The sequence below is a fragment of the Lacerta agilis genome, chromosome 2 (assembly GCF_009819535.1).
Source record: "Lacerta agilis isolate rLacAgi1 chromosome 2, rLacAgi1.pri, whole genome shotgun sequence".
Taxonomy (NCBI): Eukaryota; Metazoa; Chordata; class Lepidosauria; order Squamata; family Lacertidae; genus Lacerta; species Lacerta agilis.
Window position 1 is genome coordinate 18,584,580 of NC_046313.1, and position 19,660 is coordinate 18,604,239.

A 19,660-nucleotide genomic window follows, 5' to 3' on the forward strand; every position below is an offset into this window, starting at 1 on the left:
CTCCCTGTCCAGCTATTCTCTACACTCCCCTGCTTCCAATGCAAGAAGCCACTTCCCTCTTCTTGTCCCCCCGGCCTTAGTGCCTTCTTCCCTTGGCCATCACTGTTACTCAACTCCTGTGTCAGCTTCAGGCAAGACGCCTTCACTGGCCCCCCTCCCCTCCCGCAGCCAGGCTGCCTCCTCACTGCAGCAGGACCAGTGGGTCCCTTGTGGGCAGATTCCCAGTCATGCTGGCCCCGCTTGGCCCTCCACTGCCCCACCATGGTGGCTCATTTGGCCCCTCCCAGAGCCGTCTCAGGGGCGCCCCAGCAAGTGAGGGGAGCTGTGTGGCTTTGCTTTTCCTTTCCCTGCAGGCTGGCTGGCGGGCGTGCAACTTGCCTCCCAAGCCTCTACGGGGATCGCTCTCCTCCCGAGGAGGCTTGGAACGGAAGCTGCGCTCTCCTCCCTGCAGCCGCATGGGGGAGAGTTGGGGGCCCCCCTATGGCTGCCAGTGCGCAGCTACGACCACCCCAACACTATCCGATTCCGTGATAATTTGGGGGCGCTGGGCGGATATTTGCACCCCGGCGCCGTATCTGCTAAAGACGGCCCTGGCCCCTCCATCACCCCACCGACTTCCCCATCTACTGTAAGCTCTTTGGGCAGAAGCTGCGCCGGCCGTACGTTAGGCTTGGAATACAACTTGATTGCCTATTTGTATACTGCTAGGGTGGGAAACATCAGAAAACAATTCAATGTTCTTTGCAGCACGTCGTGCCAAAAAGAATTGCAAAAATACCAGCCAGCGATTTGGACTCTGCATTTGCTAAATTAGAACATAAGCTGCATACCCTCCAACATTTCTCCGATGAAAATAGGGACGTCCCATTCCATAATGATGATTTTTACTATTTATACCCCGCACATCTGACTGGGTTGCCCCAGCCACTCCGAGCAGCTTCCGACATATATAAAAACATAACAAAACACTAAACATTACAAAAAAAAAAAAACTATACAGGGTTGCCTTCAGATGGCTCGAGGGTAGGATAACTCCATACCCTGCCTACAACTTTTCTCCAATGTACATAGGGACATCCTACCATACATACCATCCAACATTTCTCCAATGAAAACAAAGATGTCCTAAGGAAAAGCGGGACATTCTGGGATCAAATCAGAAAGCGGGGTGGCTCCTCTAAATCAGGGACGTCCCTGGAAAATAGGGACACTTGGAGGGTCTGAAGTTGTGCCTGATGGTGTTAAGACACTTTGGCACCTGATGGGAATCACGGAATTGTCCCCTCCAATCAGGGAAGAAGAGGGGAAGGGAAGGTGTACACTGGGAACAAGGTGAGAATGAAGATGTACATCGGGAACAAGTAGAGGTGAGAATCAAATCTACCTGACCTGATGGTTGAACTGGGAATCAAAGGCCACCGTGAGGGGGGAAGTGGTCCGTTCTGAATCACTCTGGGCAAGTACAAAGCTCAGGAGACCCCTGAAGGCAGCTTCTGCCATTTCCTCCCTAGGGGTGGGGGAACACCAGCAGTGCCCCCTATTCACTAAGAGCCGCTGTGGAAGAGGCATTGGGTGGGGCTGCCAATTAGGTGACAGATCTGGCATCCAATGAGTAGCTGGGTTTCTTGGAGGCCAGATCTGCTGCCCCTGTGGATCCTGCCGCCCGAGTCCGTCACCTCAACTTGCCTCGTGGGTGGGCCGGCCCTGGCTGCTGTAATACTTCTCCTTGACATTCATGCATCATGCACCCTGGGATTCAAAGTGAGAGAATGACAGATTGGTCGAAAATCGATTGAAATGAAGTTTCCGGTCTCCTCAGGATTGCAGAAAGCAAATCCCTAACGTGAATGCTGAGAAGCTGTGGCACGTGTGAATAAAGAGAAGCAACAAGTACAGTGAATGAAGAACAGCAACAAGCATTTCAATTATCATGGGGTTGGTTTTTTTTGTTTTTGTTTTTTAAAAAGAAAGAATGTGTGAAAAGTTCTGATGTTGCAACCAGGTGGTGAGGTTGCAATGCACATCTTTGCATTCCTTGCAACATGTTGTTTGAGGTTGCAGTTTTCTACCTTGCTGCTCATCTGTGACACATGAGCTCATTCCTATGAATGGTATGTCCATACAAGGCACACCGTTCATCTTAATCTAGCCAAAAGGGATTGCCCAATAAGGGAACAGATGCCAAATTTGGAGCTGTATAAATTTTTGAGGCATAACCCTCTGAATGCAACTAGATAAGACGGGGGGGAATCCTGTGATCAGACCTCTGACGTTGTAAAAGGGTAAGTGAAGCAGAGGGAAAGGAACAATTTGGATTGGGACCATGGCCCTAGAGGGCAGGGATGCTTCTCACTACCCCCCCCCCCCAATGCTGGGAGAAACTACAACTAATCCAGAATGCGGCAGCTAGACTGGTGACTGGGAGTGGCCGCTGAGACCATATCACATCGATCCTGAAAGACCTTCATTGGCTCCCAGTACGTTTCCGAGCACAATTCAAAGTGTTGGTGCTGACTTTTAAAGCCCTAAATGGTCTCAGCCCAGTATACCTGAAGGAGCCTCTCCACCCCCATCGTTCAGCCCGGACACTGAGATCCAGCTCCGAGGACCTTCTGGGAGTTCCCTCTCTGCGAGAAGTAAGGTTACAGGGAACCAGACAGAGGGCCTTCTTGGTAGTGGCGCCTGCCACCATATGTCAAGGAAATAAACAACTATCAGACATTTAGAAGACACCTGAAGGCAGCCCTGTTTAGGGAAGTTTTTAATGTTTGATGTTTTATCGTGTTTTTAATTGGGATCTGCCCTGAGTGGCTGGGGAAACCCGGCCAGATGGGCGAGGCAACAATAATAATAAAAATAATAACTTTTTTATTATTATTATGAAGACAAATTGCCCCTGGCAGCTGAGGTTCCCATCAGATCATTGTACTATAGGACTGGGACCCTACGCTATGGTACCTTTAGCCTAATGAGTAATGCAAAGCCACAAACCTTGCACAGGAAATTCAGAGTTTTCCTTCTGTATAGGAGCAACACACACAACTAAATCTATACTTTCAGGGGTACGCATGTGCCAGTGGGATGGGGAGAACTGACACCAGCTCCCCTCCTGCATATAGGCAACTTGTTCCCAGCACAGGTGGCGCAGCTATTGTTACAACTCACGGCTGGAGCTATTTATACCCCAGGACACCGTGTGCTCCTTCCTCTTGCGATGTCCCTTCGCCTACTCAGGGAAAGTAGTCTGTCGGGGAGTGCAGCTCAGGGGAACAGGCAGTTGCTATTGGTGGGCTGGGGTGTGGGTGTGCAAGAGGTAAAACGCACATGCTAAAAGCACAGGGGTATACCAAGTTCAGCTCGGGGAAGGAGAATTTCCCTTTGGAGCCAGCAGGGAAAGGTGAGGGAGATTCAAGAGTTGCTCAGATAGGGGAGATTGTCCCCCACTGTGGGCTCCTTCCTATTAACAAACTACAGTGCCCATAATTTTTCTGAGGGAGGAAACATGCTCTAAAAGTTTAGCATGTACAAAGTACCATTCAGCAGGGGTCAGCAAACTTTTTCAGCAGGGGGCCGGTCCACTGTCCCTCAGACCTTGTGGGGGGCCCGCCGGACTATATTTTGAAAAAGAAAATATGAAGGAATTCCTATCTCCCACAAATAACCCAGAGATGCATTTTAAATAAAAGCACACATTCCACTCCTGTAAAAACGCACTGATTCCCAGACCTTCCGCGGGCTGGATTTAGAAGGCGATTGGACCGGATCCGACCCCCGGGCCTTAGTTTGCCTACCCATGATTCAGAGCGATACCATTCATCCATCCCAGCTTCTTCGGTGCCTTTAAATTTTGAAACTGCAACTAAAACGCTTTGACTGAAGGGTATTTATCGGTAATCTGAGAATTTGAATTAAATTTACACACACACACACACACACAGTTTCTTTTAATCTCTTTCAGCCTAAAGTCTACATTCCCATGGAGATACAAAGGGCTCGTTCAAACAATGGCGTCACCCTCTCCTGTCTCAAGAGACTCTGGTGCACTAAGTAAGAGTGTGAGAAATATAGAAAGGAAAGGAAAGGAAAATTCTCCCCCCCCAAAAAAAAAAATCTGGGAAAGTCATATGTTAAGCAACATGTGGTAACACATCAGAGTTGTTGGAAGTCAAATGCTGAAAGCGTGCTCTCAGCCTCCATATTAAAAGTAATCTGGAAGATTCTTAAAAGTAACCACTAGGGCTGTCAGCCAATCCCAGTTTTAGTTGATTAAAAATTAACTCTTTTTTAAACTGACCTATCGCTTATTCATTGACAATATTCTTCCTGTTACCAATAGCTCAACACAAGTGCCCTATTTCGTATGTTAAAGGAAGCATGAGATATCTTGCAGTTAAAGAAAAAAAAAAGCCATCTTTTAACATTTTCTTTCCTGCTCCCTGTTCTAATAAACAAGCTAGAACCAATGTAACTATTTTTTTAAAAAAGAAAGAAAATGTGCCTTTAACTCTCAGCCTCACCAATTAAATTTTCCTACCACCAACTAACCAACTGAAGCTTTAGTTGTTTAATCTACTGATTGAACCAATTAAGGCTTGCACCCCCTAGTCATCATGCCTGAAAACTGTACCAAACTTTTTATATTAAAAGGTACTGTGGTGGAAAACGTTTAAGCAGCCTGCTTGTCTAGGAGCTGTAGCCTTGCTAGCAGCTAGAACTGGAAAAAACGTCACACACACAAAAATTTCAGTTCAAGATCTCTCAGGAATGCTGGGGTGGTGCTGTCCAAGGTCCTGAACCGTTTCATTCCACTGAGCACATTGTGGTTTTCATTTGATTCATGGAAAGAGATCTTCGCCAAGGCCTCTTGCTTCACTTTTTGAGGCATCCCCTCCTTTACAAATTGTTGATTTCTTTAAGACAACATTAAAAAGAATAATATCAGCATGCCGCTACTAACACTGAAATTAACCTCAGCCATCACCTCCTGGCAAATAGAAGGGGAAGAAATGGAAGCAGTGAGAGATTTTACTTTCTTGGGCTCCATGATCACTGCAGATGGTGGCAGCAGCCACAAAATTAAAAGACGCCTACATCTTGGGAGAAAAGCAATGACAAACTTAGACAGCATCTTAAAAAGCAGAGACACCACCTTGCCGACAAAGGTCCGTATAGTTAAAGCTATGGTTTTCCCAGTAGTGATGTAAGGAAGTGAGAGCTGGACCATAAAGAAGGCTGATCACCAAAGAATTGATGCTTTTGAATTGTGGTGCTGGAGGAGACTTTTGAGAGTCCCATGGACTGCATGAAGGTCAAACCTATCTATTCTGAAGGAAATCAGCCCTGAGTGCTCACTGGAAGGATAGATCCTGAAGCTGAGGCTCCAATACTTTGGCCACCTCATGAGAAGAGAAGACTCCCTGGAAAAGAACTTGATGTTGGGAAAGATGGTGGGCACAAGGAGAAGGGGACAACAGAGGACGAGATGGTTGGACAGTGTTCTCAAAGCTACCAACATGAGTCTGACCAAACTGCAGGAGGCAGTGGAAGGCAGGAGTGCCTGGCATTCTCTGGTCCATGGGGTCACAAAGAGTCGGACACAACTAAACGACTAAACAACAATAACAACAAAACAGACTGTGAGCTTCTATCCAACAGCATAATAATTTATTTAAAAAAAACCAGTAGGGCAAGAAAATAAGAACCATTCTCCTGGATCAAACAGAATGGTCAGCCTAACACTGCATCACACAGCGGCCAATCTGATGGTGGTTATAGATTTCTATTGTTTGTTCCCAGCAATTGGCACTTGGGTGGTGGAGGCAGCAGGGGTGGAGGCCAAGCAACTGCAGCAAAAATTTTGTGGGGGCCCGGGCTCCTGGGGGCCCCTGGAATTGGTGCTAGTGGGGTCAGGTAAAGATGCAGCTGGGCTGAAATTTGATTTGTAGTCACAGCTAATTGATGGTACCTGGAAAGCCTTATGAAAATCCTCCTGGTTGTTGCAGCAGGCAGTCCTTGCTTTGTGGGTGGTGCCACAAAGCAGGAAGAGGCAATTCATTACCACTGACTAACAATGTACAGTGGTACCTTGGTTCTCAAACGGAATCCATTCCGGAAGCCCGTTCAGCTTCCAAAACTTTCAAAAACTGAGGCGTGGCTTCCCACTGGGTGCAAGAGCTTCTTGCACTCAGCGGAAGCCACGTCACACGTTCCGGGTTCCAAAAAACGTTCGAAAACAGAAGCATTTACTTCCGGCTTTTCTGCCGTCGAGAACTGAAATGTATGACAAGGGAGGCGTTCAGGAACCGAGGTAGCACTGTACCACCTATTCATCTACCATGCATATCATGCGACAGTGGAAAATATTTATTTCAAAACATGTACGCCACATCCTTTTCTCTGCCACCCCAACAGCACCCAAAAAAGCAACGCAGAACCATGATTTTTTAAAAACAAAAACAAAAAAAACCAACAACAAAGCATAATACTAAACATTTGAAACCCAGTATCAAAAATAGAGCAAAGCAAAAATAAAAACACAAAGATGTTTTTCTCAACCTGCATTCTGGCAGGCACACACACACACACACACACAGCCCAACACCAACTGCCACCAGCCAGTGTTATTTATTTATTTCTTTTAACAGCCTTCCAGAATTAGCCATGTTTAGAACTAAATGCCAGAAAGCCGACAGTGAAATGGCCAGACGTTCCTCAGTCTGCAATGTTTTCTGGAGTGTGGGCACCACCACAGAGGAGGAGGAGGAGGAGGTGGCGGCAGTGGCGCTGCCATAAAAGGTGGCACATGGAGCAATGCCTCCCCCACAGATCTGAGTGAGGATGCGCTCCCCAAAGAACACATGTCATAGTAGGCTATGTAAGGAAATTTCCAAAGGCTTTGAAAGGCTCCGCTCATGTGTAAGCTCTCAAGGCATGAGAACACATTCAATCGGTCTTTACCTAACGAAACGCATATACCGCTGTGACTGTAAAGAAAATCTCCGAGTGGATTATATAAAAATAGCATTGTGCAGCATTAAAACATGGGAGATGGGTTTATTTACACCATATGTCCCTGTAATGAATAAGAATGCAACTACTTAACATTTCGATAGCACTTTCAAGCATTCAGAGGGCTTCATGTACATTACCTTGCAGTAATCCTCACAACAACAACAACAACAACCACAGGAAGGACTGAAGCTGAGAGGAAGTGTCTAAGGCCGCAAAGTTCAGGTTACAGCTGAGGTAACTTTCAAACCGGAGAGTTTCTGATGTCTAGCTCAGTCTCTCAAAGCTTATCCACATTTTGCCTTGTCCCACTGTTTTCCTCCAGGGAAAACCTCTCTTTGGTATTCAACTGGAACAAACAGAAATTTGGATTTCCCCCAGATTGCCATTTGTTCCGAGCCACCACTAAAGAGTGAGTTTTCCCTTGGAGGCGGCGGCGGGGGGGGGGGACACTGAACTGCTCAGACCCAAGCCTAGAAAGCGAGCAAAGAGCAAGGAACTGTTCAACAGCACGGGGGGGGGGGGGGGAGAGGCAGCTGTTCCACAGCAGTTACAACCAATTTGGCCTACAATTCTATGCACACTGAAAGTAAAACTCATTAAACACAGTGGGATCTTCTTCCAAGTATACATGCAAAGAACTGCACCCCGACTGCATCTGTTTTATGTAACAGGTGTGCGTTTATGCTTCTGCATATGCACGCACACATATTTAACATAGCAGATGTATCTTCTTTAGGGAGGTATGGTAACTATCAATGTTGCAGAAATCTGACTAATTTAGCCAATGATTAGGAAGGAAAAGTGTGAGCTAATATCAGCTCATCTCAAAGCCGAGGCACATTTGCAAAGCCAGCTAATGAGGGATCATCTCTCTGCATCTAGCAGAGTTTAACCCTTGTGATAATGATATGTGAGGGGGAAACAGGAAAAAAAGACCCAAAAGCCTCTTTTTCTGAATACTTTTATTTTTTCCCCCACTTCTAATCCTCCTAGGATTTAAAAATATACCAGCAGGTCAGGCTAGCAGCACACTCGTCTCATTCAAGACTATTACCCCACCTTAAAAAAATAAAATAAAACCCAGAAAGACCATTAGATACAAACCACACTGTACAAAGCGGGCACAGAATGCCAGAGTTCAACGCGCGTGTTCATGTCACCGTGGTAGAGTTCTAATTGCACCCAAAATAACAGGAAAGGGTGCAGGAGATGGACCCAGATTGGCTCAGTCAATGCTCAAATTACACAGCAGCCCAACTGCAGCGATATTACTAAGTACTACATGGAGGGATCATTTATTTATAGATTGATTCAGGCATTGTTGTCGCCCCCCACCCCGGCTTCCATGCCTAGAGACATTTGCAAATGTATTCCCCTCAAGTTCTGTCTGTTAAAATGTCCAAATTGATTTAAATGATCTTATACATGCTACAGAGGTGTGCCCTATTTTTATTTTTATTTTTTAAAAACACACAGTATAGTAGTATTGTTATAGGAACTGCTTAAATTGCTTTAGAGAAGGAAGAGAAAAGGGAAAGAACATGCATTTTTAAATGCTAGGATGCTCAAACCAGCAGCAGAATGCAAGTAGAGTCGTGCCTTTAACAGTAAAGTAGGCAGAAGTCCAGCAGGTGCAGCATTTCACAGTACTGGGTCGCTGGGGAATGGTCACATGACTTCTGGATTTCCACATAATATGTGGCTGTTAAAAGCAAACCAAGCCTCTGCCAGGACATGGATGCCAACCATAGATGTGGACCTTAATACACACACAGCTTCATTGCGGTCCATAGAGCCAAAATACACAGTACAACAATAGTATATAATATAAACCTTAATATTCCGAATGGAGCATTAAGGATACGTGAGAAACTGTCTTGACCTGACATTTTCCGTAGACCTTAATATACTGTGGATCCTGAACGCTTCATCCAGCTAGGAAAACTCTTTGAAGAAAGGGACACACAAAAACAGTGTCATGGCGCTAGCGGAAGGGCCAGTCCTTCGATAACTCTGCAACCGTTTATCAGTGACTCATCTCTCCGCAACTAGGACATGAAGTCCAAAGCTGCCCCATTCTTTGTCCCCCAGTAACTGCCTCTGAAACAGGACGTTCCATTTAGTTAGCATGGCTTATCGGTTGCTTGTATGTTGGAGAATCCTCAGCAAGGCCAGTGATGGGCAGAGAAATTCATGGGATGGGGTGATCCTGTATGAATTCTAATGCTCCCCCTTCTAAAGCCATCTAAACCAGTAGCCATCTGCAACATGGCAGCCTCCTCCAAATCCAGATGTTGTTGGACTTTAAAAGCAAAAACTCCACCCCACCTCACCCCCCAAAATTCAGAAACCTGCATAGTCAATGGCTAGGGATGGTGGAAGTTGTAGTTCAAAACATCTTCTCGATCGGACAATGGGTGCATCTGGTCCAGTGCCCAAAGGATTTAGACTAGAAACTCCAGACTTCAAATTTTAGCTCAGACAGCCTTTCTAAAGCCAGAGTCTACCTAAAAGCACAATAGCCCAAACGTACCTAACTTTTGTTGTTGTTCGGTCGTTCAGTCGCTTCGTGACCCCATGGACCACAGCACCCCAGGCAGCCCTATCCTCCACTGCCTCCCGCAGTTTGGCCAAACTCATGCCAGTCGCTTCGAGAACACTGTCCAACCACCTCATCCTCTGTTGTCCCCTTCTCCTTGTGCCCTCCATCTTTCCCAACATTAGGGTCTTTTCCAGGGAGTCTTCTCTTCTCATGAGGTGGCCAAAGTACTGGAGCCTCAACTTCAGGATCTGTCCTTCTAGTGAGCACTCAGGGCTGATTTCTTTAAGGATGGATATGTTTGATCTTTTTGCAGTCCATGGGACTCTCCTCCAGCACCATAATTCAAAAGCATCAATTCTTCAGCGATCAGCCTTCTTTATGGTCCAGCTCTCACTTCCATACATTACTAAGTACTGGGAAAGCCATAGCTTTAACTATACGGACCTTTGTCGGCAAGGTGATGTCTCTGCTTTTTAAGATGCTAACTTACTTTTGATCTAAAAGAAGAGCAAGTGTGAGAAGCAGGGCTTTTTTCCCCCTGTGGAATCCCCCTCTTGGAGGAATCCCCTCCCTAGGCATTCTGGCAAACATCTCCCAAAGCAGTTCACATCCATTAAATGGGGCAGGTCCTGCACTCAGGCTACCAAATTAAAAAGACAAGCCATACAAGGGAAGGAGAGAGAAGGGGAAAGGTGGAGGAAGAACACCTGTGTGACAAATTGAAGCAACAACAGCGGTGCCGTTGCCCTTTATTCCTGGCAAGCTTCCATGCAATCCTCCTCTGCGTGAGACTTAAGAACCAAAGCCCTGCATAGCTTCCTACGCTCCCTGTTTGGAGCTGCAGTCCTCCAAGCAAGGAGATAAGGAGGCAGAACTCAGCAAGACCACTGGCCTCTGTCATCCAGCACTGTGGTCTCTGAGGGTGTCTCCAGGTTGTCATTGTTTGCAGGAGGGATCCAATTGCAATTGCACGGTTAAAATGGATTTAAGCATTCCGTTGCCCTAGCATAGCAAATCCACTTAAAAAAAAGAAAAAAAAAGAACCAGTTTTTGGGTGGTTTGGAAAGTGACGGGGTGTATAAGCAAACTTGTAGACGCATCAAAACAAATGCTTAACACAGACTGGGCGTAGTCTAACCCAGTGGTTCCCAACCTTTCTTTTGGCCATGCCCCACCTAAGCGTCTCTAAAATCTTGATGCCCCCCCCCCCCGGTGACATATAATAATAATTCTTATTATTCAAAAAGTGAGCTCCTATTTATGTGGAGGAAGCCTAAAAGGCCATTAACTTGGTCTAAACAAGCTCGAACTGCCCCCTTGTGCAGCGTGTGCCCCACATTGGGAACCATGGGTCTAACCAGTCTGTAAGCGTTGTGCATTAATCAGGTCATCTGGAGGGCCCTTGAATGGCAGTGGCTCTCCAAAACCCCGCTTTTCAAAAAATTAAAAATAAAATCCAGCTGCTATCCAAGATAAAAACCAGGTTTTTTTAATAAATAAAAATAATAATAAGGGTAAACCATTGAATGTTTCTCCTTTCTAGCAGGTGTAGGTGCGAAATAGCACCTCTTAGAGCCTGCTACCTCCTTCCACATTCCACCTTAAGAGGGTGACCCAAAACTTCATAGTATCTTGTAATGTCAGTTTCCAAGCGCGGGCACAGGAGTTCTGAAAATATCCTTCCAAAAGATTTATGTGACCAAGTTGCTTTTACAAGGAGAGGAAGGTGGGGGGGGGGAGGAGAAAGAAAACAAGGGGGAGAAAGAGGGCTTGTTGGTACACTACAGCCCACACTAAATCTGTTCTACAACTTGATATCAAGCCCTGTAACCCAGGTTTCCTAAGAGTACCTTTCTCTGCGTAAGCAGGCTAACTACATAATATGAAAATAGAAAAGAGCGGAGCCTGCTCGAAGGCATTCGCTTCTACAGCCAGCCAGCTCCTGCTCTTCTTTCGCCACTGCCTGACCCAGGGACCACGACTTTTGCTTTAAAAGCTTGGGGTCAGAGAGAGTGAGGAAGAGAGACAGGTCGCATTTGGGAATAGCTTCTCCCAATCACGTGCTACACGGGTATTGATTTTTCCTTCTTTCCTTGGTCCATTTTTCTCTGTGCTGCAGTGATGATATAGCGCAGGGGTCAGCAAACTTTTTCAGCAGGGGGCCGGTCCACTGACCTTGTGGGGGCCCGGAGTATATTTTGGAAAAAAAATATGAATGAATTCCTATGCCCCACAAATAACCCAGAGATGCATTTTAAATAAAAGGACACATTCTACTCATGTAAAAACACTCTGATTCCTGGACCATCTGCAGGCCGCATTGAGAAGGCGATTGGGCCGCATCCGGCCCCCGGGCTTTAGTTTGGGGACCCCTGATATAGCGTAAGATTTGGCCCCCAGGCAGAGGTCTTCCCTAACCTTCAGAGCCTTTCAATGGGGATCTCACCAGCTACACCCAGGAATCATAAAGTTGGAAGGCATCCTGAGGAATAGGCGTAGGCAAACTCGGCCCTCCTGATGTTTTGGGACTACAACTCCCATCATCCCTAGCTAACAGGACCAGTGGTCAGGGATGATGGGAACTGTAGTCTCAAAACATATGGAGGGCCGAGTTTGCCTATGCCTGACCTAGTCCAACCTCCTGCAATGTCGGAATATGCAGCTGTCCCATAAGCACAGGGGATCAACCTTGCCACTTTGCTGTTATCACCACCATCCTCTAACCAACTGAGCTATCCAGGCTTGTGGAAAGCAGATGTTGCACTCCTGGGCTACAGACCTGCCATCTCATTATTCCTTTTGGATTTCTGCCATCCCTCTTTTGGTACTGTGAGTGATTGAAATGTAGAGCAGGGGTAGGCAACCTAAGGCCCATGGGCCGGATGCGGCCCAGTTGCCTTCTCAATCCGGCCCACGGACAGTCTGGGAATCAGTGTGTTTTTACATGAGTAGAATGTGTCCTTTTATTTAAAATGCACCTCTGGGTTATTTGTGGGGCATAGGAATTCGTTCACCCCCCCCCCCAAGAAAATATAGTCCGGCCCACCACATGGTCTGAGGGACGGTGGACCAGCCCACAGCTGGAAGAGGGTGCTGACCCTGGTGTAGAGTGTTTTAAGACCAGGACATTCGTAGGGAAACCAAGATGCTTGTTTACAAAGCTATTGGACTACCAACCTTACTGTGTGCTTGTGAACAGTGGACCACTTATAAATGCCATCTGCCACTCCTTGAAAGATTCCATCAATGGTATCTCCAAAAAATTTTACACATCACCTGGGAAGACAGGCCAGTGCACTGGAAGAAGCAAAAATCAACGGTGTCGAAGCAATGATTCTCCAACATCAACTTCTTTGGACTGGTCATGTTGTACAGATGCCTGATTATCATCTTCCAAAGCAACTACTCTATTCCGAACTTGAAAATGGACTCGAACTCAGGACAAAAGGAAGAAATGCGCTAAGAGGAAGGCATGCTTGGCAAACCCTCACTGTGATCAACTCCTGCCCAGAAACCTATGTCCACACTGTGGAAGGACGTGTGGATCCAGAATTAGCCTCCACTATCACTTACGGACTCACTGTTAAAAGTGTGTTTATGGAAGACAATCTTACTGTGGGATGTGAAACACGGGAGCAGTCAAGTACAACATCCCTAGAGTGGACATAGAAGGGGATGTCTGGACCAGCCAGTCAAAACTTCCTGTTTCTCCTGGGCTGGGACAGACTTCCTCTACATGTAACTGGAGGTGGGTGTGACTTCACCTGTGTGCAGGTAACAAAAGCAAAGGGTCAGATGTCATCTCTCTCTCTTTTGACTTCGTTCTTCAAGGAAGCAACATCTTCTTAGCCAAAGATGCTTCCAGCCAAGAGAGAAGAAGGAACTATCTCCCTTATGAGATAGTCTCCAAGTATATTACTTTTACTTAGCTAAGTCTGCCTTCTGGGATCCAACTGTGAACAGATGTCTGTAAGTAAACTTTTTACACTTTTATAAAAGACTGTGTCGTGTCTTATCTTTTAGGAGGGAATAAAGGGGAAAATACCAGGACAATATTATTATAGAGGTTTTAGCGAACCTGAGCAAGCATCCGCTGTGTGACTTTAAAAGGGGAATGTAAATCTGCTAAGTTGTGAAACTTGTTAACACAAGTTGGAATAGGATGTAATAAAATAATATATCCTCTCCTGCAATCCCTGAACATTCCCACACTTACTCGGCTACGAGTGATCGCCAAAGAAGAAGACGATGACTGGAAGGGTCTGGTGCAATGGGTGGGAACAGGCTAAGCTGCTGATATGGATCAGCAGAACATAGGGATTGGGGGAGAGACAGAGAGAGGCCGTGATACATGTGTGTCTCCTGTGGTGTGGAAAGCAAAGCAAAGCACATCCCATGGGCAAGAGGTAGATAGATGCTGCTACTGTGTCATGAAAGCTTCTCTTAAGGGAATAAGATGCAAGAGTTTCTTCAGAACTAGAAGATCAAACTTGCGAAGGGGAAAGGAGCCTTCTGCAGGGTATACGTTTAAGATACAGTAAGCTCGGCTCGGAGCAAATTCTCCCTCCCGCACCCCCACAACTTCCCCCAAAACACACAAAGCTTTTTCTCAGAGGCTCCTAGCTAGCCAAACTCCTCTGCATAAAATTATAGAGTTGGAGTGGATCCTGAGGATTGTCTGGTCCAACCCCCTGCAATGCAGAAATAGGTAGATGTCCCATACGGGAATCGAACTTGCAACCTCACCATCATCAGCACCATGCTCTAACCAACTTTGCTATCCAGGCTATCCTAACCTTGTGCAAACTACATTCACAAGAGGGCTGGTCCCAAGTAGTTTGTGCTTGGGTCAAAGAAACAAAACCACCAAATGGGCCGCCACCGCTTTAATCCGTTGACCAGGAATGGAAAAGAAGAGAAGAGAGATGTCTTTAAAGATGGGACACTTTTTTTGATTATTATTTTTTTAATAAGAAAGGCACATAATTTGCAGAATCTGTAGAAATGTTGCTGCTCATTCCAATGGGACTTGCGTGGTAAACTTCCTAGTGGGCCACAGCCCCATCCAGCCATCCATGTTATTCTGCATTCATGATTATTTGTGCTCATGATGGTATCGGGGGCTATACGGTGGAATCTTGGTTCTCGAACGGCTTAGTTGATGAACAAATCAGCTCCTGAACGCTGAAAACCCAAAAGTAAGTGTGCCAGTTATCTAATGCTTTTCGGAAGCTAAACATCCGATGTGGCTGTCGGCTATTGTTTCCGGGGCACCTGCACCAATCGGAAGCCGCACCTTTGTTTCCAAACATTTCAGAAGTCAAACGGAAAGGATTTTGTTCGAGAACCAAGGTACCACTGTAGTTGATTTTGATTTCAATACTGTTTGCACCTGCAAAAGTTTTGGGGACAGGCATGCTGCTCCCCCCCTTTCCATTAGTGCACATCACTTGATTTCCTTGGAAACCCTGTATTATAATTTTTTTAATACCACAAATGTTCCAGTTTAGTTTTGTCCCACTTTTGTTGTGCTATACTTCCAGACAGCAGCAATGCAATGACACTGGGGAAGCTTCAAAGAACCACTAATAAAGCAAGTAAATAGCTCAGTATAAATACACCACAAATGCACTATTACTGCATCAATGACCTGTTGCAGAATACACCCAATTAAAAGACCACACCCGGTCTAGGGAGGCCCTTTGCCCTATACAGGCCTATAGCTTGGATATGCTCTTTAATTTGGAACATTAATTATGCTACCCTGCATTGCATCAGATTTCAGGGTAGTGTGCTGATACTCTTAAAGTTTCCCTGTAGAAAACTTTAATTTCTCCTTCGCTGTACGCTCTCCTTGCTTCTCTGTAAGGCTGCTCTCAGTCCCAAATAACCAACCTGCAAATGATTCAGCTTGGACGTTGTCTTGGAGACGAGTAAAACAATAGTTTGCTTAGGGGCACCTGCAAAGTGGTGGTAGCTCCCTTGGTAGAATTGGAAACATTGAGAAAAAAATGGATGGCTGAGAGGGGTGAAGGAAAGGGAAAGGAGAAAATACTTTTGGAAGTGTATAGGAATCATTCATACAGTAAAATGGAACAATCTAAATGTATTGGGTCAGATGAGAACTTACGAGTTACACAGAACGCTTCCTCAGATTCAGTTTTTGGAGAAAGAGATCTGTGAATCTCAAAAGCTTACATGCGACATTGTGAAGTTTGGTTGCTCCTGGGGTGTAGTGGTGGTGGTGGGGTCATCTTACTACACATTCCTTTACTTCAGGCTCTATTTGGTAAATTTTATTTAAGCATGGCACAACAGGAAGCGTGGATGAGCCGTTATTCCAGAAATATTCAACTGATTATTCCCATGCCCCACCACCACAAACCAACAAAAGCTAGCCCACACCAGGGACCACTTTTGTGGGTGAAAGTCTCCCTCCTTTGGTTCTGGAGATGAGAAAGGAAAGCAATACTGATTTTGACCTATAAAGCCTTAAACGGCTTAGGACCGCAATACCTCAAGGACCGCCTCTTTCCATATGAACCTGCCCAGACCCTGAGATCATTTTCTGAGGCCCTTCTTCGTGTGCCTCCTTCTGGAGGGTGGCAACACGAGAACGGGCCTTTTCTGCACTGCCCCCCCATCCCGTCTGCGGAATGCTCTCCCCAGGGAAATCACCTGTCATCACAAGTCAGTTCAAACCTGCTCAACGGGAGGGGTGGGAGCCAATCTGGTCTCAGGGTGATGAAAAAGTCTCTCCGAAAAGGTTGTGTGAGTCCTTCATCCCAGAACCCTTCCTTCTTCCCCATAGTACAATGAGCCATCTCAACAATGCCTGGATTATTTAAGGAGGGGGAATATGGGGACCTTACTTAAATCTACATGGTCCATCCCCTGACTTAGCAAAAGTGCGGCCTTTCAAGCTCTCCAAAGGAAGACACTAATAAACGTCGTAACAAAAGGTAAAGAGGACACTTCCATGCATCAAAAAGGACACCCTGCTCCTTAGCAAGCACACACACATCCAGCTATTTCAGCTCACCCCTAGCCTTTAGCTTTTTATGTTGACCATAATAATTTTTGCAGTGTTATTTTGAAAGACAGTGTGGTATAAAAAGGTTAAAAAAAAAAGGTAAAGGACCCCTGGATCGTGAAGTCCAGTCAAAGGCGACTATGGGGTTGCGGCGCTCATCTCGCTTTCAGGCTGAGGGAGCCGGCGTTTGTCCACAGACAGCTTTCCAGGTAATGTGGCCAGCAGGACTAAACCACTTCTGGTGCAATGGAACACCGTGACGGAAACCAGAGCGCACAGAAACGCCGTTTACCTTCCTGCCACAGTGGTACCTATTTATCTACTTGCACTGGCGTGCTTTAGAACTGCTAGGTTGGCAGGAGCTGGGACAGAGCAACGGGAGCTCACCCTGCCGCGGGGATTCGAACTGCCGACCTTCCGATCAGCAACCCCAAGTGGCTCAGTGGTTTTGACCACAGTGCCACCCACGTATAGTGGCTGCAGTCGTGGGTTTGGAATGAGATTCAGGTGCAAACCATTGCTCGGAGGAGCTCACTGGGAGATCTCGGGCCAGTCAGTCATCACCTCTCAAGCCCAACCTACCCCACAAGGCTGTTGTGAGAGATAAAGGGAGGGGGATGCTGAGTATACCAACCTGAGCTCATTGGAGGAAAGTCAAAATGAAAAATCAGATCTCTAGCTACACCCTTCTGATGCCACAGAACAGACCACTCTTATCTCCATAAAAGATAAGATGCAGGGGCATCACTTGGACTGTCAACGTTCCAAAGCCCAGTCCTGTTATATAAAAAAAAGACCCTTTGCCCAGCTCTCTCCATTTCACACAGAATATGGATGACAAATGAAGGTTTGTTGCCAAGCGTAGACCCAGCAGGGAACCACAGTTTGTAGAGTACCTTTGTCTATAGACACCTGGTTGTTGTATTCTCACATTTCAGGTGCGCACAATGCAAGATAGCCAAGGTCCGTTTCACATGCCACACAACCCACAAGTGCACAACTTGAAAGTGCACTCTCACAGCAAGTGGCAACAGTTCACACTGGCGCCCTAAGGAGTGTATCTCATGACACGCAGGTTTGCAAACATGTCTATCCCATTCACACATTGCATTCTCAGGTTTATACATGAAGCACCGAAAGGAAGGAAGGAAGGAAGGAAGGAAGGAAGGAAGGAAGGAAGGAAGGAGGAAATGGCATATTCACCCCCTAGGAATCCTAGGCCTAAATTCTGAAAGAAAAGAAAAGATCCTGAACACAGCAAAAAAGAAAAAAAGCTATTTTGGATACCTGATCACTTGGGTCACCAAATGGAGACTCCAAGGACTGCTGTAAGTGACATGAAAGCCATGATTTCCACTAAATGCTGCTCTCCTTAGCCACAGTGGTGCAGTGATGGGGGGGGGAGCTCCACTTGATGAAATTCTCTCTTTAGTCCTAATCTTAAAAGGCATAGCAGCCCTCTCATGGAGTGTGCGCGCATACTATACCTTTAAAACACATTCTTTCCCTCAAAGAATTCTGGGCACTGTAATATACCGTCCAGCAACCCTTAACAAAACTACAGTTCCCAGAATTCTTTGAGGGAAAGAATGTGCTTTAAAAGGTATACTGTGTCTGCAGCCACTGTCTGTAGCTGGCAACAACCCCCAGTGGTAAGCCATTAAAAAACAACAACAACCACCCAACAACCTTTGTATATGTTTTTGGAGAGTCCATTAAGATTTGGGGGAGATAAATCTGACTGAATTTGCAGCCCACTCAAGAATAGCACACAGCCCATACGTGGCTTGCACCACATGTGGTAGCCTAAACGCACAAGTGTGTTGCGTATACATCGAACCCTGGGGAGCTACAGTTAGTTGCAGATTCCCAGCATGTGTCCCCCTTGCATGATGCACACGCACGCTGTTTTAATTTGCTCTGCTCTTCCCCACCAAGAAGGACCGCTTTGAATGCAGGAATCGTGTTGCCTCTGAAACAGGCCTCTAAGCTCGAATGAGTGCAAAAACCCACTCCTACCACCACCACTTCCTTGAGCGGCCCATCCAGGCTGGCTCGGATTAAAGGTTCCAGGAATGAAATTGTGAGTGGTAACAGTGAGGGGGACCTGAACATATTTTGGAAAGAGGTTTCCCCAGCGAGTGGAGGTCTTCTGCAGAGGAAACAACTAGAGGAGACAGCCCTCGAGCTTTCCTACGGAGGCCAAGACGACAACAAGGTTGGGATTTGGGGGTGGGGGAGGGAAGAGGGGAAAGGACTTTTAAAAAGAGAGAGAGAGAGGGTGGGAAGTCAACTCACGCGTGCCATCAAAGCGGGTTGCTATGGTATCCAGGAAGGTGTTTTGGGGAGCCAGGAGGCCCCTCATCACCGGCATTTTAGGACTTGCTCGAGGACCTCTCCATCGTCCAATGGTTGGGAGAAAAGGGAGATCCAGAAGTCGTGGGGGAGGTGGAAGAAACACCCTTAGTCTCCCCAAGTCAGAGGATCTATCCACCCACCCAACTCCCACTTCTTGTGGGGCGCGGGGGGGCTCGCTGCCAAGTCTACAGCTGCCCCAGCCTTCGGATCTCGCCCGTGCCCAGACAGCAAGGTAAGCGCATCCGGCAAAGAAACGGCAAAAAGGAGAGGGGGCGCCCTCCCTTCCCAAATAAGCAGCCACTCCAAAGAGGGACGGACCCTAGTCCCCTTCGGTCGTGGCCTGGCGCCAAGTCCGACGTGAAGAACCCCAGATCAGCCCTCCAAGTGGCCGGACTGGAAGGAGCGAGAAGAAGAAAGCCCGGGTCGTGGTCTGGAGATCCTGGCTGGACGTCCCCCGACGGCCGCCTCCCGCTTAGCATGCGTCCCCATCCCCGGAGCGGTAGGGGCTCAGGGCTTCTTCCCCTCCGGCTGCCCTCTCCTCGCGCCCCCATCTGGGACCCGGCAGTCCCCGCTGCAGCAGCGCCAACATCTTCCTCCCCGGCTCGCTCCGGTCTGTGCGCCTTCGCAACTCCGACGGCAAGTCCCAGAAACTGCCAGGCGTCGCGATCGCCAGCAAAGCTTTGGACGCCCGGAGCATAATTTCCAGGCGCTGCCTT

General features: G+C 47.0%; 1 protein-coding gene across 1 annotated transcript in view; it reads right to left on the bottom strand.

The window, feature by feature from the left end:
- The window catches only part of KCNH3 (potassium voltage-gated channel subfamily H member 3), a 60,961-nt gene extending 41,715 nt beyond the window's left edge, over positions 1-19,246 (bottom strand). The window contains exon 1 of the mRNA XM_033138788.1: positions 18,885-19,246. Within this exon, the coding sequence (XP_032994679.1) occupies positions 18,885-18,960 (76 nt within the window). The 5' untranslated portion in view covers positions 18,961-19,246. The remainder of the gene's footprint in view (positions 1-18,884) is intronic.
- Between the last annotated feature and the right edge of the window lie 414 nt (positions 19,247-19,660).